Source organism: Podarcis muralis, chromosome 9 (genome assembly GCF_964188315.1).
Source record: "Podarcis muralis chromosome 9, rPodMur119.hap1.1, whole genome shotgun sequence".
Classification (NCBI taxonomy): domain Eukaryota; kingdom Metazoa; phylum Chordata; class Lepidosauria; order Squamata; family Lacertidae; genus Podarcis; species Podarcis muralis.
This window is the reverse complement of record NC_135663.1, coordinates 1,051,110-1,078,442: the sequence shown is the minus strand read 5'-3', so window position 1 is coordinate 1,078,442 and position 27,333 is coordinate 1,051,110. Positions and strand designations below refer to the sequence as shown.

The 27,333-nt window shown below is 50.0% G+C and overlaps 2 protein-coding genes across 6 annotated transcripts in view; both read right to left on the bottom strand.

The window, feature by feature from the left end:
- The window catches only part of EXOC6B (exocyst complex component 6B), a 214,287-nt gene extending 213,949 nt beyond the window's left edge, over nucleotides 1-338 (bottom strand). For 2 of the 5 annotated variants that reach the window (XM_077933687.1, XM_077933686.1), the window contains exon 1: nucleotides 142-337. In XM_077933687.1, the coding sequence (XP_077789813.1) occupies nucleotides 142-239 (98 nt within the window). In that variant the 5' untranslated portion in view covers nucleotides 240-337. Of the gene's footprint in view, nucleotides 1-141 lie in introns of all 5 variants that reach the window. The other 3 variants (XM_077933690.1, XM_077933685.1, XM_028744537.2) reach the window with 3 other exon arrangements.
- Nucleotides 339-5,555: 5,217 nt separating this feature from the next.
- Nucleotides 5,556-9,616, bottom strand: SPR (sepiapterin reductase). Its single transcript, XM_028744558.2, has 3 exons — nucleotides 9,214-9,616; nucleotides 7,150-7,440; nucleotides 5,556-6,955 (listed from the first exon to the last, which is right to left on the bottom strand). Exons 1-3 carry the CDS (start codon nucleotides 9,536-9,538, stop codon nucleotides 6,765-6,767), a joined length of 807 nt encoding a protein of 268 aa, XP_028600391.2. The 5' UTR covers nucleotides 9,539-9,616; the 3' UTR covers nucleotides 5,556-6,764.
- Between the last annotated feature and the right edge of the window lie 17,717 nt (nucleotides 9,617-27,333).

Here is a 27,333-nt window from a genome sequence, read left to right as displayed (position 1 = left end):
GGGAATGATGATGATGGTGATGGGGGGGGAGATGGGGGCCCCTCGGAATCTCACCCCCCACCCCCTCGGGGGGAGGGGTCCTGGGGGCGAGGAGGGGGAGGGGGCTGGAGAGGTTGCCATGGCGACGGGGGGGGCGGGCACCTGAGGGTGGGCCCCAGGCAGGCCGTGTCGGTGCTGTCCACCTCGCGCAGGATCCTCTCGTGCTCGGCCGCCGTCTCGGGGCTCTCCGGCTCCGCCATCCCGCCGCCAGCCGCTCCCTCCTCCGCCCAGCCCGGCCGGACACAGGCAGGCAGCAGGCGGCCCGCCTAGGCCGCGCCCCCCTCCCAGCCGTAGCAATGGCAACGGCGCCGCACCACCCGCCCCGACGCCCGCGCCAGGCCTGCCGGGAAGTGTAGTCCTCAAGGGAGGCGGAGTCGCCGGAGTGACGCGCTGCGCTTCCGCGGGACGTCGCCGGCCGCTCTAGGCCGAGGGCTCTCTGGGGCGAAGCATCAGCGCCGCCTGCCGGCCAGGAGGCGCCTCTCGGCGGCTCAGCTGGAGGCGCAGTGCGGACGCCGCGGGGCAGAAGCGGGCTTTGTGGCGGCTGCTCCGGATAGAGAGGCCAGGAGCTGGATGAGTGGCAGGCAGCCCAGGGCAGGAATGCCCTTCATTCCTTTATTCATGATTGATAAACCATAAACCATTTATAAACCATTTATAAAAGATATTTATTAAGATTTTACAGAATGAAAAAAGAAAAAAGAAAAATACAAAATAAAAATAATTAAAAAACAATTCCATCTTGCCATCACTTATTTTTCATTTGCTTGTTTCCCGGACCTCCTCACACCTCCCTTTTTTGTATTCCAATTCAATTTATTAGTTCAGCAAATCCTTTCCCTCTTTGTTTATCCTAGTCTTTAATCTTAAAATATTATACCATTAAATTTTTACCTGTTAATAGTCCATTTTTTCATATTCCTTATAGCGTTATAGCTAAAAACCACTTAACTTTTTATCCAACATCATTCTAACATTCATTAATTTTACAGTATTTCTGTAAGGACCACCCTTTATAAATCAATCATGATTTATATTTGTTAAGTTCTGGGTGAACATATCAGACGACACAGCGATTCTTCAAACAGCTCTTCTTTATTCACAGGCCAGAACTGAACTGAACTGAAGGGTTCAGTCAGCCTGCTTATATAGAGCTCCAGTACAACGTTACTGTAACAACTTTCTAAAACTATCCAATCACTGAACATCACTTTCAATCCTTCATTTGCATACAAACTATCCAATCACTGAACGTCACTTTCGATCCTTCATTTGTATAACTGTCTACAGTATCCCCCTGCTGGCCCAGGGCGAGAACTTCAGTATGCGAGAACAATATTCATGATTTATAAACCACCCTTCAGCCAAAGATGATGATGACGATCTGTTTCTATACCCCGCCTTCTTCCCTAACTGGCTCACAGATAAAAGCAAGAACCGCCACAAACACAGGGGGGAAACCCAGGGGGGAAACCCAATTGATAGAATGAAAATGGCGTACATAAATCTGTTGAAATCCTACGCTGAATAGAAATGCGTAGCTTCAGGTACGTAGCCGTGTTGGTCTGACGCAGTCAAAATAAAAATAAAATAATAAAAACTGTCCACTAGCACCTTATAGACCAACAAAGTTTGTTCTGGTATAAGCTTTCAGGTATCTGAAGAAGTGTGCATGCACACGAAAGCTTATACCCAGAACAAACTTAGCTAGTCAATAACAGGCACCCCCAAACTCGGCCCCCCAGATGTTTTGGGACTACAATTCCCATCATCCCTGACCATTAGTCCTGCTAGCTAGGGATCATGAGAGTTGTAGGCCGAAAACATCTGCAGGGCCAAGTTTGCCTATGCCTGGTCTATAAGGTGCTACTGGACAATTTTTTATTTATTTTTATTTTTTGTTGTTATATAAACCACTTAGCCTCTTGGGCTTGCTGATCAGAAGGTCGGCGGTTTGAATCCCTGCGACGGAGTGAGCTCCCGTTGCTCAGTCCCAGCTCCTGTCAACCTAGCAGTTTGAAAGCACGCCAGTGCAAGTAGATAAATAGATACGGCTGCAGCGGGAAGGTACCGTAAACATTGTTTCCATGCACTGCTCTGGTCACATGACCCAGAAAAACTGTCTGTGGAGCAGACAAATGCCAGCTCCCTCAGCCTGTAAAGAGAGATGAGTGCTGCAACCCCAGAGTTGTCTGTGACTGGACATAACTGTCAGGAGTCCTTTACCTTTACCTTTTAAAAATGCATAATAAAAGCTGGACATGCACCTGCTCATAGCAGCTGGGATGAACATCAGTGTTCGGGGGGGGGACGACTCTGCAGCCCCATAGGAGAGCTGCACCCCAGCAGAGTCACTGAGCAGGGCGAGATTCCAGGGGTTCCAGACATTCTCCCAGGGTTCGCGTTCCCTTTGGAAACGAGCCGCAGCAGAGGCTGTGGCGTCTTTAGGATATATAGTTTATTTATACATGTACCACCAACCTGAGCATAGATCAAACACTGTGCGATGGCATCAGGACAATGTTGGATGGTCCGCAAAAGCCAGATGGATTCCAGAACTATTGGGGGGCGGGGGAGACACCTGCCGGTCTTCTTGGCCCCTCTGCGCCTGGCCGAGTTGGAGCTGCAGGTTGGGAGAACGTTGCTGCTGTTGAACCCAGGGCCTCCTTGGGGTCTTCCTTTCGGGGCACCTAGCTGGCCACTGAGAGAAGACGATGCTGGACTTGACAAGCCATTGGCAAGGCAGGTCTTATGTTCTTATGATCTGAAGGTAGGAATAAGCAAGCTTGCTGATGGTACTAAATTACTGAGGGTCATCGAAATGAAAAGATAACGGGAAGATCTCAAAAAGGACTTCTCTTGGCCGCTGTGGATGAGATGGGGCCCCTCTGGCCTCATCCAACTGCAGGGCTCTTCTGAAGACAGGGCTTCCCAAACTTGGGTCTCCAGCTGATTTGAACTACAGTTCCCATCATCCCTGACCGCTGGCTGTGCTAGCTAGGGATGATGGGAAATGTAGTCCAAAACAGCTGACTTAAGTTATTGCCTTAAACATGACCGAGTCGAGAGGCAGACAACCCACCACAATTCCACACACTCCAGTTTAGACCAAGCCAAGTGATGATTTTATTAAGGAAGATGGGATGAGAAGAGGGAAGGAATGACTGGGTTACATGGCCGGGAAAACAGAAAGACATTTAGAAAATGGAGCCTACATCTTGACGGCTAGTAGTATCTTGCCAACCGACTGAGCTCAGTATAGTCTCACCCGTGACAATGAACCTGAACGTCCAGCACTGCTCTGGACATGTGGCTTCTGTCCTGACCGCCTCTCTCTGAGGAAAGGGAGGTCCTTTTCAGTTACTCGTGACTACAGGGCAGAGAGAGAAAGGCATTTATGACTGCTTATTTCCTTGACATACTGTAATCAACTATCTGACTGTGCTTGCTAGTCAAAGAGCTCTTTAACCAGCAAACAGTCAGGCATCCCTCGTAAAGCATTAAACTGCCAATCTGCACGGCTAATGTGGTCAGGCAGAAATGGAACATCTTCCTCTGTAAAAGGCCAAATAAGCGTTGCAGCTGGCTGAAGCATGCGTGAAATCGGTAGCAACACTGAACCGATGAATGCTGAAAGCAAAACAAAGTTGTGTGGGGCCAAACGCCATCATCGCCCATGCCTCACAGGTCGGTCTCTCAGTACAGTGGGCAAGCTGCCTCTGGGATCTACAGGAGTCAATGCTCTTCTCCACATGCACCCTCCCATCACAGAGAGAGCCAGTGTGGTGTAGTGGTTAAGAGTGGTGGACTCGTAATCTGGTGAACCGGGTTTGATTCCCCGCTCCTCCACATGCAGCTGCTGGGTGACCTTGGGCCAGTCACACTTCTCTGAAGTCTCCTAGCCCCACTCACCTCACAGAGTATTTGTTGTGGAGGAGGAAGGGAAAGGAGATTGTGAGCTGCTTTGAGACTCCTTAGGGTAGTGACAAAGTGGGATATCAAATCCAAACTCCTCCTCCTCCCCTTCTTCTCCTCCTCCTCCTCCTCCTCTTCTTCTTCTTCTTCTTCTTCTTCTCCCTGTGGAACACCCTCTGTTTGAATCTCAAGGAAATAAACAACTATCTGACTTCTAGAATACATCTGAAGGCAGCCCTGTATCAGGAAGATTTCAATGTTTGATGTTTTAGTATGTTCTGATATGTGCCGTGAGTCGCCCAGAGTGGCTGGGGAAGCCCTGCCAGATGGGCAGGGTATAAATAATAAAATTATTATTATTACCACTACTACTACACAAACCATGTAGAAAAGGCCCAGAGAAGCACAAAAGCTATGCCAGCTTGGCCTCCCCACTGAGCTGGCTACACCTTTATCCTTCTAGCTGAGACCCCCTTCCTTGTTGGGCCCAGGAGAGTCACCACAGGCAGCAGCACCACCCCAATTGCTTTTTTCTACCAAAGCCCCACAGGCTCCATTCCCCTGCAAGTGGCCCTGCTCCGTCCGCACTGTCAGAGGCAGCCATGCTTCCGAGTACCCACTCCTGGGGAGAGGGGTGTTGCACATCTGAGAGAGCAGGGTGGGTCCCCTTTGGCCTCATCCAGCAGGGCTTGGCTTTGTTCATCTCACAACGCTCTCAACCTTCCATCAGAAAGGCCTCAGGAGGACCACAAATGGGCTTCCGCTTCCAAGGAGGAATCTTACACAACCACACGCTCCTGCTTCTCTGCAAAGGTGGCAGAACCCCAGCAGATGCACTCACTGGGCAGTGGGAAGCTCATGGAATAGCTCAAGTGACTGACCAGAGACATCCCTAAAGAGGAGGAAATAGAAAGAGCAGCCCTGCACAGAAGGAGCACCTTTCATTGCCACCCTCTGCGCTCCTCCAAGCCGCAGAACCATTTCTCCAGCTAGACTCTCTTTCCTTTCAGATCACACCCTCCCTCCCCTTGTGTGTGGAGCGCAAACTCTTCCCAGGTGTTCCTCCCATCCTCCCCTCTTCCTGAGCTTGGATCCCTCCTCCCCTTCCACACAGCCCCTGAGAGAAGACTAGACAAGCCATTGGCAAGGCAGGTCTTATGTTCTTGTGATCTGAAGGTAGGAATAAGCAAGCTTGCTGGTGGTACTAAATTACTGAGGGTCATCAAAACACAAAGAGAACGGGAAGATCTCAAAAAGGACTTCTCTTGGCCGCTGTGGAGGAGATGGGGCCCCCTTGGCCTCATCCAACTGCAGGGCTCTTCTGAAGACAGGGCTTCCCAAACTTGGGTCTGCAGCTGATTTGGACTACAATTCCAATCATCCCTAGCTAGCAGGGCCAGCAGTCAGGGATGATGGGAACTGTAGTCCAAAAACAGCTGGAGACCCATGTTTGGAAAACCCTGACGAAAGTTATTGCCTTAAACATGACAGTCGAGAGGTAATTAATAATAATAATAATAATGATAAATTTTTATTTATACCCCACCCTCCCCAGCCAAGACTGGGCTCAGGTAAACAACCCACCACAATTCCACACACACCAGTTTAGACCAAGCCAAGTGATGATTTTATTAAGGAAGATGGGATGAGAAGAGGGAAGGAATGACTGGGTTACATGGCCGGGGAAACAGAAAGACATTTAGAAAATGGAGCCTCTATCTTGACGGCTAGTAGTATCTTGCAAACCAACTGAGCTCAGTATAGTCTCACCCGTGACAATGAACCTGAACGTCCAGCACTGCTCTGGACATGTGGCTTCTGTCCTGACCGCCTCTCTCTGAGGAAAGGGAAGCTCTTTTCGGTTACTCGTGACTACAGGGCAGAAAGAGAAAGGCATTTACGACTGCTTATTTCCTTGCCATAAAAAACCATCTGACTGTGCTTGCTAGTCAGAGAGCTCTTTCACCAGCAAACAGTCAGGCATCCCTCGTAAAGCATTAAACTGCCAATCTGCACAGCTAATGTGGTCAGGCAGAAATGGAACATCTTCCTCTGTAAAAGGCCAAATAAGCGTTGCAGCTGGCTGAAGCATGCGTGAAATCGGTAGCAACACTGAACCAATGAATGCTGAAAGCAAAACAACATTGAGTGGGGCCAAACACCATCATCGCCCATGCCTCACAGGTCGGTCTCTCAGTACAGTGGGCAAGCTGCCTCTGGGAGGATCTACAGGAGTCAATGCTCTTCTCCACATGCGCCCTCCCATCAGAGACAGAGACAGTGTGGTGTAGTGGTTAAGCTCATGGAATGGCTCAAGCAGACTGACCAGAGACATCTCTAAAGAGCAGGAAATAGAAAGAGCAGCCCTGCACAGAATGAGTGCCTTTCATTGCCACCCTCTCCGCTCCTCCAAGCGGCAGAACCATTTCTTCAGCTAGACTTTCTTTCCTTCCAGATCCCAGCCCAACTGGTCACCTTGTGGAAGGACTATGTTGGGTTCCTTGATGCTTGGGACACCAAGGGTACAGGGAAACCTTCCACATCCCTACCTCCCCTTGTGTGTGGAGCGCAAACTCTTCCCAGGTGTTCCTCCCATCCGCCCCTCTTCCTGAGCTTGGAACCCTCCTCTCCTTCCACACAGCCCAGGCTCAGAACTTGGCAGATGCTTCCACAATATGCAAGGCTCTGAGTGGCAGGCCATGGCCGCTGCGTCCAGAGAGAAAGCTGAACACAAGTCCTACAGAAGTGCAGCACAGAGCAGCAAAAGCCTAGGAGGTGCCGGGAGAAGAAGAAGAAGGGCTGGCACTTTTTATTCAGATATCGTAGAAGTCAACATGAGCCCCCGATTCAAAGGTGTTTGCGAGAAGAAGATCCAACAGCTTCTGGGAGGAGATGTCGCAATCCAGCAGTTCCCCGTGTTCCTTCATGTGCAGGAACGTCTTCCGCAGCTCCAGGTTTCCCGACCTGGTGCGAGCCTCTTCCTGCATATCCGTGTCCAGGGGACCTGGAAGAGAAGGCAAGAGGTGATTCCTGCATTGCAGGCTGTTGGGCAGAACGGGTTCCTTCCAACTCTTCAGTCCTATGGTTTTATGATTCATGGGGAGGGGAGCGAAGGGCCCATCAGCGGACTGCCAGCAAGAGACGATGGAACGGCTGGTGACGCCAGAAGCCAGACCAGCTGGCAGACCCCAGACTCACCTGGCGCATAGCTGAGCACCCTGATGTCTGGCTCTTCTGCCGCTAGGACCCGGAACATCATGTCCCGGGCAGCTTTCCCAGTGCAGTAGAGGGCCCAAGTCTGGAAGGGTTTCAGAGCGCAGAGCGAGGAGATATTGACCACCGTTCGGCACAAGCCAGGCTGAGCAGGGAAGGCCTTCAGGAGGGAGGAGGTGAGGCACAGCGCAGAGGTGACGTTGAAGGCCAAGTAGGCGTTGACTTCGCCGGGGCTGGTGAAGTCCAAGAAGGATTTGGAAACATCGCCAAGAGAAGCTAGAAGACAAAGAAGACCCCTGTTTGTTTATCCATAAGTGCTTCTTCAGACTAGACCAGCGGTTCCCGAAGTGGGGCTTGGGATTCTGTAGGGGGGCACAAAAAGACAAGGCATGACAGGGTGGGGGCGTTGGAGGTGTAAATGTATATCAGACTCTGAAAAGTTGTCACCACAGGATCAAGTTCATCCGGTTTGTTGAATTAATTGAACAAAATAGTTTTAAATATGCAATTGTCACTGTTTGAAATTGCATTGAGTTATCCGTCCTAGTGCGCCATGCAAAGCGCTATTCTGACTGATGCTTTTTATAGGATAGGGTAAGGAGGAACTGGGGGTGAGTTTGTGGAACCAGGGGGGCAGTGGCCCAAAAGAGTTTGGAAACCACAGAACTGGAGGATGGGAGCAGCCTCGCAGGCAGAAGCTCCCCATATCTGGGATAAGCCAAGCGGCTCAAAAGCAAAGCTTTTCAGATCCTGCTGTGAGTGAGGAAAAGGCATAAATTGGGGACAGAGAGGGAGGGAGGGAGAGCACATTAGGGGCACCACCCCAAACAGGATCACATAGAAACCTCACCCCTGTATACAGTACAGGCTATGGAGCTGGAAGACCTGTGGCTGGGAGATTAGGGTTCTCAAAGGTGAGGCGGGGGCCAACTGCTCAGGGCAAGGCAAGGTCTGAAAGTATTCTGAACATGGCGGAAGACCTGGCTGAGGAGGACAAACCCTTGCAGGAAGGGGGGCACCACCATTAAGAGACAGCGCAAAAGCAAAAGGATGTTTCGCACACACATACAAACACCCTGCTTATGGGTGAAAGAGGGGGGGGTTTTGTTTCCAAGGGGGCTTTCCTAGCATGTCGGAGCCTACACAGCCAGGTGTGGTATCTCCCAGCACAAAGGGGCCGAGATGATCCGCGGAAGAGGGCGCAGTCTGGCACAAGCAACTAGGTGAACTAGGTGCCCAACGATCCCCCTGGCTTGGAAGTTCCCAAGCACCACACTTCCTCGTTTTCCTTCCCAGGAGCTGCAAGTGGATCCGAAGTGGGGGCGCTTGAATCCGCGCTTGTCATCTCCGCTACATTCCCACAGCAACAACCCCAAAGTTATGCTTGCTGTGGACCCCAAAACTACAGTGGTACCTCGGGTTACATACGCTTCAAGTTACATATGCTTCAGTTTACAGACTCCGCTAACCCAGAAATAGTACCTTGGGTTAAGAACTTTGCTTCAGGATGAGAACAGAAATTGCGTGGTGGTGCCGCGGCGGCAGCAGGAGGCCCCATTAGCTAAAGTGGTGCTTCAGGTTAAGAACAGTTTCAGGTTAAGAACGGACCTCCGGAACGAATGAAGTACTTAACCCGAGGTACCACCGTAATTCACAAGGCTCACATATCCCGCTTCAGCAACGGAATATGCGTTCACCGCCTTCTCTTCCGCCCTCGGTGTCCCTCCTGGCGCTTTAGGGAGCAGAAAAGCCCGCTGCCACCGGGAACTTACAATCTCCCTTCCACGCGGAGGAAGAAAAAGATGGGTGCAGAAATAAACAAGGGAGGGGGAAAGCAAGGACACCCGTCTAGTGTGCGTAAGGGCAGCGCGCGTGGATTTGGGGTCTTTGCCAAGACAGCCCCCGCTTAGCCCTTTCCCCGGGAACTGGCCTTTCTGGAGCAGTCCCTGCAGGAAGCCGCCGCCAAGCCGGTCCCGCAGCTGCCTCCGGACCCGGAGGAGGAAGGCACTCTGCATGCGCTCAGGAGCGCGTCGGGGCGCGCCCGCTCACCGGCGTTGTTGACGAGCAGCAGCCGCTCCAGCGGCCCGTCCCCGCGGAGCTCCCGGGCGGCGCGCACCACGCGCTGCATCCCGTCGTCCGTGGCCAGGTCGGCGGGCAGGCCGCGCACGCGGAGCGCCGGGCAGGCGGCGCGCAGCTCGCCCTCCAGCTGCTCCAGCGCGGCCGCCGAGCGCGCCACCAGCAGCAGCGCCGAGCCGGGCGCCAGGCGCGGGGCCAGCAGGCGCGCCAGGCTCCGGCCGAAGCCTCGCGAGGCGCCCGTCACGATGCCCACGGCGCGGCCCAGACCCGCCGCCCCACCGCCCGCCTCTCCGTCCATGGCCGCTCGGAAGCCGGGCGCGCCACTCGTGCGCTTTTACGCACGGCGCTCCGAGGCGGGACCGGGCGCTGCAGAGACCCCGCCCGGCGAAAGGAGGAGGCGCGCGCCGGGTGCTTTTATGCCCACCGCCTAGAAATGCGAAAAGCTGTGTAGCAAATACATAAACGCCCCATTGAGCTCTGGCCAGGCAAGAATGTTTTTAATCTCCTTGGCATCCTAAAGTGAAACGAAGTGGGCGGGCGGGCGACGGGTCCTCCCTGCCCTGGTGTAAATCCCCGCCCCGGCTTCTCCTTTTTCTTCCTGGCTTTGGCCTCGGATCAGAGCAATCAGGAATAGGATGTGCAAAGTGCGGGACAAGCAAATGATTAATGGGAAGACATCGAATGGCACTGCAGACAAATAGGATGAGGGTTTAGGGAGAGGTTGTTGCTCTTATTTATATTATTATTTTTTGTATCTTTTAGATCTTATGATTTATGTGGAAATTGTTCAATTTCGTTGTGTATTTTATGTTTATTAAAAATAAAAAATTGTCCAGTACCACCTTATAGACCAACTAAGTTTGTTCTGGTATAAGCTTTTGTGTGCATGCACACTTCTTCAGATACCGGAACAAACTTAGATGGTCTAAGGTGCTACTGGACACTTTTTAATTATTTTTATTTTGACTGCGTCAGACCGACATGGCTACCTACCTGAATCTAGAATTTATGTTTATTGTTTGTGACAACTTCATAGCTGTCAACCTTCCCTTTTCTAGCAGGGAATTCCCTTATTCCAGCGCCATTTTCCGCTGCTTTCCTGGATTGTTAGATATCCCATAGACTGTCCCCGGGACAAGTGAGGCTGCTGATCCCTTATTTTCAAATCTGAAAGTTGACATCTATGCAACTTTTATTGTTTGTAATTATGTATTTTTTCATGTTGTAAGCCTCCTTGAGCATGGTTTGAACTATGGAAAGACAGCATACAAATAAAATGATGTATGTATGTATGTGTGCTCAAATGCTCCTTGTTGCATAAATGTCCTGCAAAAAACCCCAAAGGAGTGCTCCATAAATAAGGCCATAGTCAAACCTCCATGTGAAGGAATGGGTTTCCCAAAACCCAAAACTGACTGTGCAGGCAATTTTAAACTGCACCAAAATCCCAATTTTTCCTTAGCTAAAATGCATAAAATTGAGCCGTTGAGGAAATATATAACAAGAACACAGCTCTCTCCTTTATCAGTTTGTGACGTCAAGGATGACCCTGACTGTACCAGTAGAACAGAGAAAGCATGTTTGTACCTTATCTTATGTTCTGACCACAAAGACGCACAGACCCAAGAACAACGCCAGAGTGTGTTCCCGGAGATGATGACCTATTTCTCCAAGATAAGAGTAGGAACAGGAAGATCCTTTTATGCTCAGGAGTGCAGGAAGGAAATCCCTTTTATGGTTAAGAGTGCCGGAGCAAGAACATCTGTGATGTCAGCCTGCGTACATAGGCTGACGTGGTTGGATTCCTGGGGAAGGAGGGAAAGGGTCCTGGAGGATATATATACTGCATGAAATTTCTCATTTCTTTGGACTTGCTGTGGACTGACCACGCAAGTGCCTTTCTGCCGTTCCGGAGAGCAGAAATAAAGAACTCTTTCTCTGAACCAACCCTCGGTGTTATTTGACTTCCTTCCTCCTGTCCGGGAGCAACACAGACCCAATTGGTGAACTCCAATAAGGCTACACATGTGGGCTTTGAGCAAACCAATCAGAATGGCTGCGGCTGACCATCTGATGCATAGCTGTCAACTTTTCCCTTTTCTTGTGAGGAATCCTATTTGGAATAAGGGAATTTTCCTTTAAAAAAGGGAAACGTTGGCAGCTATGATCTGATGTGGCCCATTGCAAGCTGTGAGTGGGAGAGGACTGAGATTGCAGCAGCCATGTGGGTCAGGGAATGGGGATGGAGATGGGGATTGGATGGGATTGCATTGTATGCATGTTGTTGGCATCCGTTGAAATCTCCAAGAGACAAAGGAGGGGGGCTCCTTCGGGGGTGAAGTCAAACTGCTGGGAGGTTGCACCTGCTGTGGCTATTGTTATAAGAATTTTAAGGCCATTTGTATATGATAAATGTTCATAACTGTACAGTCATACCTCGGGTTACAGACGCTTCAGGTTGCGTTTTTTCGGGTTACGGACACGCCATAACCCGGAAGTAGCGGAAAGGGTTACTTCCAGGTTTTGGCAGTTCTGCATGCACAGAAGTGCTAAATCGCACTTTGCGCATGCGCAGATGCACTGCTGCGGGTTGCGAATGCTGTGGGTTGTGAATGTGCATCCCACATGGATCACGTTCGCAACCTGAGCGCCCACTGTATATATAAATCACATGTCTGAAACCCCACAGAAAAAGTCCTGAAATCATTTTGTCCCTCCCAAATTGACCTCAAAAATTTCTCTGCAAGGTTGAAGGAAAATGGAAAAGCCTCCCCACTGTGTTTTCATTCACAAATCCTGTCTTAAGGGTATGTCTGTGTATGAATAGGGTGAACCTGTGACCTGGCTCAGGAACTAAGTATTTATCATTACAAAAGACTGGCTAGGCTCCCTAGGTAATCCAATCAAGTGACCATTAACAGGTAACCTGCCAGACAAGAGATAAACAACACACTCAGATTTCTGTGATGTAGGTATGATGTATTTGGGGGTGGTCTTAGGTTACACCCCTTCTGTGGTGTATGTATGATGTTTCTGGGGGCGGTCTTGGACTCTAGGGCAGGCAGTTTAAAGGGCGGGCAAACCTTTGTTCTGGGACCTCCTGCGTGTGAGGAGAGCACCCTGTTGCAACAGTTTAATAAAGATCAGGCTTCTTAGCTACTTTGCTCCTCAATATTCTCTCACTTAAGGACTCTATATGGGCTCTTGGGTACCCCATAAGGGAAGAAGGGCAGATTTTGTTTACAACACTGTAGATACCAATGCGGGAGAGACATGTGTTGTTGCAGCCGGGGCAGGTGAAGGCGCCCGGTTGTGCTGCTGCAGATGCGCCTGGGCGTCTGTTCTCTCTGCGCTCCTCCCGGCTGTCATTCCTCCTCTGGGCACTGCTGTGGACGCACAACTTGACTGTCTGTTTGCAGGCACTGCGAGGGATTCCCCCAAGGCGGGCTTGATGTTGCCAGCCGCCATGTCTCGTTTGCAGACATTTTTGTGACGCAGAATGGGCCTGCCAGTGGGCCAGGTGCCTGAAGGCAGCAGGAACTTCTGCCCGACTTTTCTGATTCAAAGAGTGACCTGAGCTCAGGTTGACAAACAGAGCAGATAAGGCCAAAGCAAACAAAGCTGATGTATAGAAGGTCAGGGGCACATGGGAGGCCTTGGGAGCCAGACGTGCAATGGTGCTGCCTCCTTGTGGTGACAGTGGGCGCTTCAAGACAGTCGATGTTTTCTGTCGCATCCCATCAAATTCAGTTTGTGCAATTATAGTTGATTGGGAGGTCTTGCACAACAAACCCACTTCCCCAAAACATCCTGAAATACCTACATTGGCTCCTAGTACGTTTCCGAGCACAATTCAAAGTGTTGGTGTTGACCTTTAAAGCCCTAAACAGCCTTGGCCCAGTAGACCTGAAGGAGCGTCTCCACCCCCATTGTTCTGCCCGGACACTGAGGTCCAGCTCCGAGGGTCTTCTGGCGGTTCCCTCCCTGCAAGAAGTGAGGTTACAGGGAACCAGGCAGAGGGCCTTCTTGGTGGTGGCGCCCACCCTATGGAACACCTTCCCAGCAGATGTCAAGGAAATAAACAACTATCTAACTTTTAGAAGACATCTGATGACAGCTGTTTGAGGTTCTATTGTGCTTTTCATTCTGTTGGGAGCCACCCAGAGTGGCTGGGAAAACCCAGCCAGATGGGTGGGGTAAAAATAATAAATCTATTATTATTATTATTATTATTATTATTATTATTATTATTAGGCTTTTAAAATAAGGGAAGTGACAAGAAAATGCACTGGAAAGTGTGGGACAATAACTCTTGCAGCGGCACACCTTTGAATCTTGCCACAAGCAAATCAGGATGAATGCTCATGAAACAGATTGTATGGAAGTGATGAACGAAACCCAACATCTCCTGAAAGGTAGAGGGGAAGCTGTGTAAATGGATCCACAACTGGCGACAGCAATGCTTCTGGATCCCAGTTGCTGGACTCCTGATGGGGGTTTCCGCTTGGGGCATCTGGTGGACCCTTGTGAGAACAGGATGGTGGTCAAGATGGGCCACTGGCCTGAGGATCCAGGACTGAACTGGGTGGACCAGTCGTCTGATTCAGTATAAGGCAGCTTCCTATGAAAGGCAGAGAGAAGCACACGTTGAAATCTCAAGGATGTGCTTAATTTTAGTGAAACATACCATATGTCAAGGGATGCAGGTGGCACTGTGGGTTAAACCACAGAGCCTAGGACTTGCCGATCCAAAGGTGGGCGGTTCAAATCCCCGCAAGGACGGTATGAGCTCCCGTTGCTCGGTCCCTGCTCCTGCCAACCTGGCAGTTTGAAAGCACATCAAAGTGCAAGTAGATAAATAGGTACCGCTCCAGTGGGAAGGTAAACGGAATTTCCGTGCGCTGCTCTGGTTCGCCAGAAGCGGGTTAGTCCTGCTGGCCACATGACCTGGAAGCTGTACGCCGGCTCCCTCAGCCAATAAAGCGAGATGAGCGCCGCAACCCCAGAGTCGGCCACGACTGGACCTAATGCTCAGGGGTCCCTTTACCTTTACCTTTACCATATGTCAGTGTAACATACTAAAAGAATGAGGCGTTGTGTGGCATGGTATATAAAATGAATTAAGCTACTGTATTTCAAATGCCCCAACTATTTCCAGATGAAGGAAATCATTTTTGTCTCCCTCATGTAGCCAACAGAGGGCGCCGAGAGACCAGCCAAGTTCCTCTTGAAGCCGATGCCCCTGTTTCTGGCTCCAGCTGCTTTTCCAGCTAAGGCCTGTCTGGGACAGAGAGGAACTGGCCACCTCTAGTAACCTCCAGACTGGACTGCTTCAGCATGCTCTTTGTGGGGCTGTGCTTGACCCAGAAACTTTGTTGCCTGTTTAATATTCTAGCCTTCCTTCCATCGGAGCCCAGGGTGGCACCAAAGGAATGAGATTAAATATTTGATTAAAGGTACAGTGGTACCTCGGGTTAAGAATTTACGGTAATTCGTTCTGGAGGTCTGTTCTTAACCTGAAACTGTTCTTAACCTGAGAAATCACTTTAGCTAATGGGGCCTCCCGCTGCCGCGCCGCCAGAACACAATTTCTGTTCTCATCCTGAAGAAAGTTCTTAACCTGAGGTACAATTTCTGGGTTAGTGGAGTCTGTAACCTGAAGCGTCTGTAACCCGAGGTAGCACTGTAAAGGTAAAGGGACCCCTGACCATTAGGTCCAGTCGTGGCTGACTCTGGGGTTGCGACGCTCATTTCGCTTTATTGGCCGAGGGAGCCGGCGTACAGCTTCCGGGTCATGTGGCCAGCATGACTAAGCCGCTTCTGGCGAACCAGAGCAGCGCATGGAAACGCCGTTTACCTTCCTGCCGGAGCGATACCTATTTATCTACTTGCACTTTGATGTGCTTTCGAACTGCTAGGTTGGCAGGAGCAGGGACCCAGCAACGGAAGCTCACCCCGTCGCAGGGATTCGAACCACCAACCTTCTGATATATATTTTTAAATCCAAAGGAAAGTGTTGTGATCTGCTGATAATAATAATAATAATAATAATAATAATAATAATAATAATAATTTATTATTTATACCCTGCCCATCTTGCTGGGTTTCCCCAGCCACTCTGGGCGGCTTCCAACTGAATATTAAAAACAGTACAGCGTCAGACATTAAGATGCAGCCTCCCTCTTTGCAAGCTTGGGGGCCAGGTGAAGAGGAACTCACAAGGCTGGCAGGCAAAGAGTCCTTAGCGATGTGCAATGGGGCAAGGCCAGTTGGAAAAGACCAGAGAAGTGGGGCAGGCATGGCTCCTTCCTTGTAATGAATGTGGGATGTAACATAAGCAGTCAAGAAGACCACTTCCTGTTTGCCCAGAGTGGACACACAGGGGGATGTTACTCCAGCTAGGAGGACTTCCTGTCTTACCTGGCCTGGAGCATCCTCCCCCTGCTTGTGACCAGGTAGATGGGTGTGACCCTTGGAGACCCCATGAAAGGGCTGGTCACACAGCCATCTTCCTTCTTCTTCATTTTATTCCATCTTGATGTATTTTGCTGTCTGCGGGCTCTCAGCCAGCAGCACATGGGCTCATTCCCATATGGGATGACCCCACACTCTCTTCTGTAACTACAAGCTAAAGCCTGCCTTCAGGGAACCAACTGTGAACTGAATGTGAGTAAACTTCTCGTTACTTTTAGATACTGTTGTGTCTTTATTCTTTTTAGGAGGGATAAAAGGGGAATTTACCAGGAACATAACCCAATCCAGACAAGCCAGATTGGATTGCTTAAGTAAAGAGATTCTAACAAATCTACCAACTAGCTGCCTGCTACATACTGGGGAATGTGCTACTGACTCACTAGCGTGAGCGAGGAAGGATAATATTTAATCAATAGATCCTCTCCTACTATCCACAACATTCCCACAATGAAGAGGCTTTGTGTGCTTTTCTGCAGCTGCTTTTGACTTACTTGTGCAAGCAGAGTGTGCTTTCAGCTGGGCTGGGCTAGTTGCTGACCAAGGGGCAGGGAGAGTGAGTGTTCCAGTCCTCACTCAGCCATGAAGGTCCAAGCTCTCTTAGCCGGATTTCCCTCACAGGGTTCTTGTGAGGATAACAGGGAGGGAGAGGGGGCAGGAGAGAGCATGTGCACCACTCAGATGTGGGGATATAAATAAATATACTGAGCTGCTGATGAGTGTCAGAAAACTCTTTCTCTTCTTCTTTGGCGACCCCTTGTAGCCGAGTAAGATTGTCTTCCATAAACACAGTTTTAAAAGTGAGTCCATGTCACTGTGGAGGCCAATTCTGGACCCACACGTCCTTCCACAGTGGGGGCATTGGTTTCCTGGTGGGAGTTGATCACGGTGTGGATTTGCCAAGTGTGCCTTCCTCTTAGCACGTTTCTCCCTTGCGTCCTGAGTTTGAGTGTCTTTAAAGCCCAGGACACCTTTGGTCAAGGCTGTTCTCCAACCGGAGCGCTCGCAGGCCAGTGTTTCCCAGTTGTCAGTGTTTATACTACATTTTTAAAGATTTGCTTTGAGAGAGTCTTTGAACCTCTTTTGTTGACCACCAGCATTACGCTTTCCATTCTTAAGTCCAGAATAGAGTAGTTGCTTTGGAAGACGATCATCAGGCATCCGCACAACATGACCAGTCCAACGAAGCTGATGTTGAAGAATCATTGCTTCCACACTGGTGATCTTTGCTTCTTCCAGCACACTGGTATTAGTTCACCCAGGTGATGTGTATAATCTTTTGCAGACCCCGTTGATGGAACCTTTCGAGGAGTTGGAGATGGCGTTTGTAAGTGCTGCTGTTCCCCCTCTCAGCACCAGAGGGAGATCTTGCCTCACGGCTGCCCTGTCTTCTGGCACCTGCAAAAGCAGCCAGGTGACCAGAAATTGGGGGGTGGGAGGCTGGAGTGGCTTTCTCATGACCCATCTTCATGACTCCCATGCCCCATTGGTGAGGCCTGCCCTCTTCCCACCCTTTGGGGATCCGTGAGCGCTTGAGAGAAGAGCAGCTGCTTGCAGCTGCTTGAAGAAGCTCTTCTCCAATAGAATGCGGGGAAGAGGTTTATCTTCCTTGGGGGAGCAAAAAGAACAAGGTGTCTGGGGTGGCTGCCTCTGGTGGGAATGGCAATGCCTGTCCCCTGCCCAGACCAGTCTTTGATCTCCCCACCCTCCCTCATCTCTGTTTAATCAATCATTTGTTTCTCAGCATCAGCTGAGCTGGTTTAGCTTGGAGAACAGAAGAAGAAGAAGACCCCGCTAGATCAGTGGCCCACCTAGTCCAGTGTCTGGACTGGTTGGAGGCCGAGGAATGGAGGCACCAGCTGGGAACCGCCAAGGGAAGAAGGCTCAGAGCCTGGGGCTTTGTGGTGGGACAACGATGAGTGGTCAGAGGGAGGAGAGAGAGAGAAGACTGGGAAGAGGAGGTCTTGGAAGAGGATAAGATAACAGGGCTTAGCGAGCTGGGAGAGTCTGTGGCAGAGACAAGTCCAGAAGCAGAGGGAGAAGAAGAAACAAGGAAGGAGATTCTGACTAAAGACCAGGAGAAACTTTCTGTTTGACAGTGGAAGGGTCTCCCTTGGGAGGTTGTGGACTCTCTCCTTCCTTGCAGGCTTTTAAGCAGAGGTTGGGTGGCCGTCCGCCATGGATGCTCTAGCTGAGATTCCTGCATGGCAAGGGGCTGGACTAGAAGACCTGTGAAGGTCCCTTCCAACTCTATAATTCTATGATTCCATGTAAAAGCAAAGTTTGTGATCTTCGGGTCAGATCACTAGGCACCTAGTTGAAACTATTTCCAGAATGGCAGCTGTGTTAGTTGGGCACAAGAAAAAACAACGCAGAGTCTTACAGTCCCTTAAAGACTGAAAACTTACTATGCCACAATTTTTCTTGGCCTTATCCTCTTTTTCAGGTTCATGAAGCGTTTTGCTGGGTTGCAGGTACATCTCTACATTGTTGTGGGGAAGGAATTGTAAAAAGTGGTCTCTGTAAAGGGACATGAGTTGCAGAAAAGTACAGGTGGTGGCCCTTCACAGCCCCCCCCCCCTCTCAGTTGAAAACTGCCATTTTCTTGCATTTTCTCATGGGTGCAGTGAGCCCGCGTTCTTGCTGTGCACCAGGGGTGCTCCTGCTATGGAGCCACCTTATCCAAGGTGCTGAGGACACCTGTTGCCTCATTGCCCCTTTTGTGAGAGATTCCAGAGTCATTTGGCCGGCCACTGTGGAGGTATTGCACCCTGGGCTGGACAAGCCATGCCTCTGATCCATCTGGAGGTCTACAAACCCTTCACGCCCTCTGCTGGTGAAGGAAGGCGCTGCAGTAGCCAAATACTGGGGCACTGGGGCTACCCCCGCCCCAAGAGACACACACCGCCCCGTGATGGACAGAGCGTGCCCTCTATGATTTTGGGGGGGGTGTATGTGGCTAGCCTACAATGGTCTCCTTTTTTAGCCCCTTTCCTTAAGACCCTTTTAATTTGCTGCAAGGGAGAGCTCCATGACCTGAGGTCGGGCTGGGTCAGGTGCTGGATTTGGAAAGTCGCTTCGGAGCTCTCTTTTTAATTTGGGAGGCTTTGCGTGGCCGCGCTGGGGATTTTGAGCCTTGTCAGCAAATTGGCGAAGGGCACCCAGGCTCCCCAGAGCAGGAAGGAGCTGAGGCTCTGCTCGGAAACAGAAGCACCGGGCTGATACCCTTCGGGGATGGCAGGGCGCTGTGGGCGGAGGTGGCAGAAAGGGTTGCTCCAATGCACGGAAAGGGTGCCTGAGTCCTGATGCCATGGTCCCCCTAAGTCCAGATCGGAAACAAGCCCGGCGGCCGTAGAAAGTGCCATCAATAATCATTAATTAGAACAGCATTCTCAGCAGTGACCGCGCAGATCTTCGTTGCGCTGGCCGCCGTGCCTTTACCTCTGTCCACGACTGAGTCCCTCGTGGCAGGCACCCCACTCTTGGAAATGGCTGCGTGGAAAGGGGCCCTTCCTTCCCACCCCCCTCCTGAGCAAAGGAAGGAGAAGAAAGAGACCCAGGAGGGAATGTGTGGCCGTCCTGGGAGTTGGGGGGCATGTCAAATATTTACCCTGTGGCTGGTCAGCAAAGCGGGGAGAGGGAACTGATTAACCAGCTCTGCTGCCAAGGGGCACCGAGATGGCTGGTAAACTGTCCTGTCCCCCGGGGCTCCAAGTGCCTTTTAATGAGTGATTATTTAGGCGGCTCAATGGAGGTTAATGGAGGCTCCGATCAAATATGTTCTGTTATTAATTAAGCTGTCGCAAGGCCAATTGCTCTGGAGCTGCTCTCCTATGAGACAGTATTCCTGTGGGGGACGTGGGGGGGGGGAGAACAAATGCCGCCGAATCAAAGGCTTGCCCTCCCCCTCCATTCCCCTTATGGGGCAGCGCGGGGCTGGGGTGACGGGAAAGGTGGGTCTCGTTTCTCATTAATGCAGCCCCCTCGGTGGGCCTGAGAGAGGGCGAAGGGAGAGAATCCCAGTCTCCGGGGGGGGGGCGGGGGGCGCCAGCCCACCTCTGCCACCTCCCTGGACTTTGTCTCAGTTCTCCCAAAGGACATTTGTGCATGAACATTATATCTACCCTGCTTTCTGTTCCATACTTGAATCGCCCCCATTACGGTGCACCATTTGAAAAACAGCCAGGTTAATATTCTAAAAGGAAACACCATAGCACAATAGACAGATCAGCCTTTGCCAACCTGGTGCCCTCCCTATGTTTTTGGAGCGCAATTTCCATCAGCACCATCCATCACTGCCCTCAGGGGTCCCTCCAGGCAACCTGTTTATTGAGCGTTCATCCTGAGCTGCTTGCAGAAAGCTTATGCGGAGGTTAGATTATATCTGGTCTTTGTTGAGGATGGTTTCTGATTGCTTTATGGGACGGTTATAAGACAATGAGCCTTAGTCCTGCATTCATCTTGATTTGCTTGCGGGCTGTGCACAAACCTTTCCGTTTCTCATTCTTCCACACCCAACTTTCCAAACTGCAAAAAGCTTGGTTCCTTTTTAAAGTGGGTTTGTTGCGCTGGAACGACCAAGCCTTCTGAACCGCTTGGACTTCACAGAGTTCCAGCGGGTGCTTGAATCCCTTCTGACATTCTGGAGGCACCCTAAGAAATGTTGTAGGCAGAACAGCTGGCCCTGAGGAAGATTAAAGTGCTGCGGGGGGGCGGGGGGGCAGGGAGCTTTCCAGTTGCCCAGACAAGCTTTTTGAGGGGCTTGGCTAGTCTTCTGGATGCTGACCAAAGCCAAGAGTTGAAAGAAGGACCCAACTCTCTGGTGCTTCCCGCACCTCCTGCTGGCCTCCCCCACCTGCTTGACGTTAGCTCATCACTGTGTAACCAGCAGGACAATGAGCAAATGAGAGAAATAATTACAGATCTGGGGCCCCACAGGGAACAGGACAGAGAAGGGTCAGCGACTTGGCCAGCCTGCGACGGGCATCAATATGTAAGCAGCCCTCCCTTGGACTTTCCACTCTCCCTGCGACCTGTTAATGAGAACCCCACATTACAAACTGTGGAGTTAATTGCTGGAGGCCTCCCTCCCTCCCTGACCAAGCAGCCAGATCCTTACTTGGTGCCTGGGTGTGTGTGCATTTTCAAAGGCTTCTTGGAAACCAGCTCAGGAAAATTTCCTCTGTCACTCCTTGACACCTGAGGTGCACCATAGATAGCAGCCTTGTGTTGCGGCTCCCTTAAAGCCCAAAGCCCAGAGTGCATTGTGTCTGGGCAGGATCAGGAAACCAGGGGCTCACCTACTCAGGGATAAACATTTGGAAGATAAACTGGGCAGAGCCTGGCTGCTGCTGCTGCTGCATCAAACCAAAAGGAACCAATCTAGACCAATATTTGGTTCTTCCAGTCACCACCCAGATGCTCAAACAGCTGAGCATGGGCACACCATCGCACTTCCAAGACAAGAGGAGGCAGGTGTGCTTATTGTGGGAGGGCTGTGTAATAAACAAAATCTGCCCTCATTCCCTTATAGGGGACACAAGAGCCCTTATAGAGTCCTTTGTAGGTTCTCCATCAGTAGGAGAAAATAACAGAGGCCAACCAGAGAATATTGAGAAGCAAAGCGGCTAGTAAGCCTGATCTTTATTGAACTGTTGCAACAGGGTCTCCCCTCTCATGCAGGAAAGGAGGAGGACCCAGAACCAAGGTGTGCCCACCCTTATATAGACATTTTAAATTGCCAGCCCTGGAGTCGAAGACCACCCCTCCATACATCATACATACATCACAGAAGGGGTGTAACCCAAGACCACCCCCCACAAACATCATACCTACATCACAGAAAAGGCAGTCTTAAAACAGAAATTTGAATGTTGTTTTTCCTGTCTGCCAGGTTATCTGATTGCCTTTCCTGGTAGTCTGGCCATTCCTTTGAGATGGTAACTTCCCAATTCCTGATACAATAGGAAGGTTCCCTCACCCCCTCCCTCCTTGCAGAGAAAACATTTGGTCAGTTGGGGAGTGCAAATGGTTTCAGGATGGTCTTCCTGTGCTGCTCCAGACATGTGGCCCACATATCCATGTAGGCACCGGGCCAGCACATTTATGAACATTGAATATATATATATATATATATATATATGCAGGTTTTGGTGTTCTCGGGTGTCTTCCCGTGTAAAAGTTGGGGTGTCTAGGCGACGTTTCGACGAGGTCTCACTCGTCATCTTCAGGCTGGTGCTTTCGGCTTCTTGTTACTGGAACAGAGCAGGATCTCAGTGTTTGAGTTCCTATAAATACTGTGGAGGAGGTGTGGTGTATAGCCTCCAATGTTCTGGGCAGAGAGGAAGTTCCCAGGCTAGTGTGCCTTTTCTTCTTTTGTTCCTTAATTGCTTGAGGGATATCTTGAGTGATTTCTTGAGTGATATCCTGAGTACCACTTAGGTGGGTCATTAGGTGTGGATTAGTTGCTAAAGCCTTTGTGTCTTGACCTCTTGAACTTTGTGAAGAGTTTTTCTGAGAAGATGGCTGTACTCTGGCTTGGCTTCGTGTATAGGGGCGAGCTGTGGTTTTGTGGCCTGTGCCAGCCAGATCTGTGTAGGGATTGCAGGGGGGTGCAGCATCCGGAGGTGCCACCATGGTTTGGCTACTGGATGGTGTCTGTAATTTATCTGTGGAGAGGGTCTGGGTTTGGGTCTGGTGTGGTTGATTGGTGATGGCGTTCTGTGTGCCTCTGAATCTGGTGTCAGTTTTTGTGGGGAGGGCTAATTTCCAGATGTCTGGCAAGCGGGATGTGTCGTCACGCTTGTTCATGTTGTGAGGGTGTTTCTCTATCTCGATGGCTTCCATGATTATTCTCTTGTGGTGATGTTCCATGTTAGAGAGCAATTTGGAATCTGCAAAATTAATTTCGTGTCCTGTTTCTTTCATGTGTTGGAAAAGAGAGGAAGTTTTTTCTTCTTTTTTGACGGCATTCTTGTGTTCTGCGATACGTGCATTTATTCGTCTGTTTGTTTGTCCAATGTACGTGGCTGGGCAGACTTTGCAGGGTATTTCATAGACCCCTTGGTTTTCCAACTGGATTTTATCCTTGGGGTTTCTGAGGATGTTGGCTATTTTTTGGTTGGCGCAAAAGGCTGTTTTGATATTGTGTTTATGGAGGATTTTGCTAATTTTATCTGTAGTGCCCTTGATATAAGGAAGGAGGGCCATGCCATTGTTTTCTTCTGTGTCTTGGTTTTTGGGGGGTGTTTCTTTTTGGATTAGCTTCGTAACCCTGTTTTGCTGGTATCCATTGGCAATTAACACATTTGAGAGATTCTGTAACTCAGTTGTCAAGTGGTCTTTGTCAGCCAGGCGTTTGGTTCTGGAGATGAGAGTCTTGGCTACGGAGTTTATTTGTGCAGGGTGGTGGTGTGATTGTGCATGTAAGTAGCGGTTGGTGTGTGTTTTTTTCCGGTAGATAGTGTGTCCTAGGGAGCCATCAGGTTTTTTGTAGATTAGGACGTCAAGGAAGGGAAGTTGGTTGTTGGCTTCTATTTCCATAGTGAATTGTATTTTGGGGTGTAGGCTGTTGAGATGTGTGAGGAAGCTGTCCAGTTTTTCCTTTCCGTGTGGCCAAATTACAAAGGTGTCGTCAACATATCTGAGCCAAAGTTTGGGTTTGTGTTCTGACTTGTCTAAAGCATTGGTTTCAAAGTGTTCCATGTACAGGTTTGCGATGACCGGTGAGAGGGGTGATCCCATATATATATATATATATATATATATATGCTTACATTTTTTTATTTCAGCTGTAAGTGTTCCCACGGTGCCCTCCCCAGAAACCTCTGCTGCAAGTCTTTGGGTTTTATTGTGGTGGTTTGATATAGGGCCCACCCATTCCCCATGGCTGCTCTGAACACATTGCCTGGGTGTCAAAATTGCTGTGTTCCTCAAAGACAAGTGGAGGCCTGTTTCAGTCAGTATTGGGGGGGGGGTCAGTTGGTGGAGCTCCCTAGACCTGGGTGCCAAAGGCAGGATCAAGTACGCAATGCTAGCCTGGACAGCTGCAGCCTCGTCACTCCAGGTGAGGTGCTTGCTGAAGGAGCGCTCATTTGCTTCCACTCTCGGCCTACTTGTATATTTTGTAAATTAATAGATATTACAGAGACGCCACAATTCTCCAGTGCTCCCAGAACATGGAAACTGTGTGTGTGTTTTCACCCCACTTCACAGCCTGGTGAGTCATTCCAGGGCTGCAGCTGTTTCCTGGGCTTGAAGGCAGTCGCTGGAGGCTTGTGATGATATTTGGCTGTGCACTAATGTGAAGGTTGGTCGTAGGCAGAGGAGCAGCTTAAACATTCCAACAAAGAGCCAGCTCCGCTGCCCCACAGCAGACCCATAGCTGTCAACGTTTTCCCTTTTTTAAGGGAAATTCCCTTATTCCGAATAGGATTCCTCGCAAGAAAAGGGAAAAGTTGACAGCTATGATCAGACCCCGAGAGGCCTGGCTCCCTCTCCCTCTGTGCCCGCGCAACAACAGCAGTCTATCCTCTTTATTTCCTCTCAGGGAGACCTATTTAGCTTAGTTAGTTTAATTTATAAACCTGGCCCTCTTCATCATCCTAATCCCAGGGCGAGCTACAACAATATACTAACACCAATAAAAACAACAACAGGCCAGTACCTAAAACATGTTTCCTCCTCGCTTTCCCTCTCTTCCTTTCTTCTCTTCCGTATACCATTGTTTTTTCCTCACTGCTTATGATTTTCTGTTTATTAGTGTATAAATATGCTCTCCATCAACACCCACCAGGGTTTCTCTTTATTTTTAATAACTTCTAGGGTTTATCTTTTTAGAATTTCTATTCTGTATATTCTTTTCTAAGAACGCTGTTTCTGATGCATGCAAATCAAGATGTTTCGTTACTGTCTTTGCCCTTCGAAAATGAATAAAAAGGGTATTTACCAAAAAAAACCACACACACACCCAAAAACAGTTCAGTACCAGGCATGTTAACCAATTCCCATAAATAACAGTTAAAAACCTATGTCACCTAGATTCATCCCAATTGTGGGGACGCAATCCACTTTTCCCCCATTCAGAAAACTTAAGAAGATGTCTAAGAATGAGATCCCATGGAAACACATCCCTGGAATATCCCAAGTTATTAGCACTTTCTTTGTCAAGTCCAAGGCTCTCGCCAGGTATTGCCTGGAGGAAAACCACAATTGTAGTCCCATCCACAGAAATCGGATAGCAAACCCAGACTTCCTTCTTGTTGGGGAAAACCTCAGCCGAGGAATTCCTGCTGCCTCCTGGCTGACCGTCTGCCTCACAGGCCTCTCTCGCTTCTCTTCCAGCAAACCAGAGCAGCTTCTCTGTGTGGCCAACGTCACCTGTGGCCAGTCCTGTGGGGGCCCCTGCCAGTGGTGGGGTGTGTGGTCATTCTCTGGCCATACAGAGGACCAGTGGTGTAGCGTGGGTTGTCAGCACCCGGGGCAAGGCAAGTAATTTGCGCCCCCTAACCCGTGGATTTGCGCCCCTAACCTGTGGATTTGCCCTAACCCCAGATGTTGCGCCCGGTGCGGCCGGCCCCCCCTGCACCCCCCACGCTACGCCACTGCAGAGGACACACAGCTAAGATGTGCAGGTCACCCACCCACTTAGCTGTGATTCCAGCATTTCAGGGGGTTGGACTAGATGATCCTTTGGGTCCCTTCCAACTCTACAATTCTATGATTCTCCACTTTTCAAATGACCTTTCTGGTGATGCCCACCAGGGTGAAATTGGGGGCTCTGCCCATCCCAGCACTCAGTCTGTTGGAATCTTTTGTTATCACTACTACTATTTGGGGGTGTAGGGGGTGTTAGGGGAGGGGTAGTAGCTATGGATGAATACATTGTGGGAATGTTCAGGGATAATAATAATAATAAATAAATTTTATTTATATCCCGCCCTCCCCAGCCGAAGCCGGGCTCAGGGCGGCTAACAACACCAAAATAGTGCGACATTAAAAACATTATAAAAATTAATTAAAATCAAGATTGATGGCAGCCATAAAGTTTTGTAAAGGTTGCCAAAGGAGGGAGTCAGGCTGCGCCCTAACCAAAGGCCTGGCGGAACAGCTCTGTCTTGCAGGCCCTACGGAAAGATGTCAAGTCCTGCAGGGCCCTTGTCTCTTGTGACAGAGCATTCCACCAGGTTGGAGCCGCAGCTGAAAAGGCCCTGGCTCTAGTTGAGGCCAGCCTAACCTCTCTGTGGCCTGGGACCTTCAAGGTGTTTTTGTTTGAAGACCGTAAGTTCCTCTGTGGGGCATACCAGGAGAGGCGGTCCCGTAGGTACGAGGGCCCTAGGCCGTATAGGGCTTTGAAGGTTAAAACCAGCACCTTAAACCTGATCCTGTACTCCACCGGGAGCCAGTGCAACTGGTATAGCACCGGATGAATGCAGGAGAGGATATATTGTTTGATAATATCCTTTTCCAACTTGTGTTAAGAAGTTCACAATTTAGCAGAGTAACATTCCCCCTTTCAAACTCACAGCGGATGCGTTTGCTCAGGCTTACTAAAGCCTCTATAATAACTGTTCTGGTATTTCCCCCTTATTCCCTCATAAAAGGTAAGACACAACACAGTCTTCTATGAAAGTAGAGAAAGAGTTTACTCACATTCTGTTCATAATTGGATCCCAGAAGGCAGACTTAGTTTCCAGGTGTATGTTACTTTTCTAAGCTACCTCATAAGGAGAACAGCCCCTTTGTCCTATCTTGGCTGGAGCCAGGAGAGCATCTTTGGCTAAGCAGATGTTGCTTCTTTGATGCATGTAGTCACGGAGAGAGAGATGGCTGCCCTGCCCTGTGCTTTTACCGTTACCTGCACAGGTGAGGCCATGCCCACATGCAAAGGAAGTCTCTCCCAGCCCAGAAGGAAACAGGAAGTTTACCTGCTGGCTGGACAAACATTCCTCCCCATGCGTAAACGTTCACTCTAGGAATGTTGTACTTGACTGCTCTTGTGTTTCACATCCCTCATACATGTTGTGCTCCTTCTAGGGTAGCTTCTCCACCAGTGGTCTGTCCCCCCCACAATCAGCTCTCACCTGTGGCTCAAACAATCTGTCAGCATGGAACAGATGCCACATTCCAGGAATGGCTTCACCAGATCGGCTGAACCAGGCATGTCCAAAATCCGTTTCAGGGGCCTAATCTGGCTTGCTTTAATCCAGCCCTTGTGGCAGTTTATTTCCTGGGGTAAAATCCTAAAAGAAACCTCAACAACTTCAATCCTAAAAAAAGGTCAACAACTTTGGTCAGCCCTTTGGTCGGTCCCCATGGCCCTTCACTTCATCAAATCTGGCCCTCTTTGGAAAAAGTTTGGACACCACTGGGCTAAACACCGTGAGGGGAGCCAAGGGGTCTCCATCCCTTGATGAGTCAGGGGCTTCACCTGCAGGTGAAGACAGGCTCCAGCAGATTGAGTAAAGGGAGCCATGACTGAATCCAGCGGTCCAGAAGGCAGTTTCTGCATGTGCTGTAAAGGGAAGTGAGGGGCAGGTGGGGCTCGTCCACCTGGGAAGGTAGTCAGGAGAAAGAAAACTCTGATCCTAAACCTCTGCTGCCTTGAGTGACATATTTGGGAGA

Coding starts and splice junctions, on each gene's coding strand:
- SPR (XM_028744558.2), bottom strand. CDS start 9,538: ATGGACGGAGAGGCGGGCGGTGGGGCGGCGGGTCTGGGCCGCGCCGTG. Junction 7,441..9,213: donor GCTGCTCGTCAACAACGCCG/GTGAGCGGGCGC, acceptor TTTGTCTTCTAG/CTTCTCTTGGCGATGTTTCC. Junction 6,956..7,149: donor GGTGCTCAGCTATGCGCCAG/GTGAGTCTGGGG, acceptor CTTCTCTTCCAG/GTCCCCTGGACACGGATATG.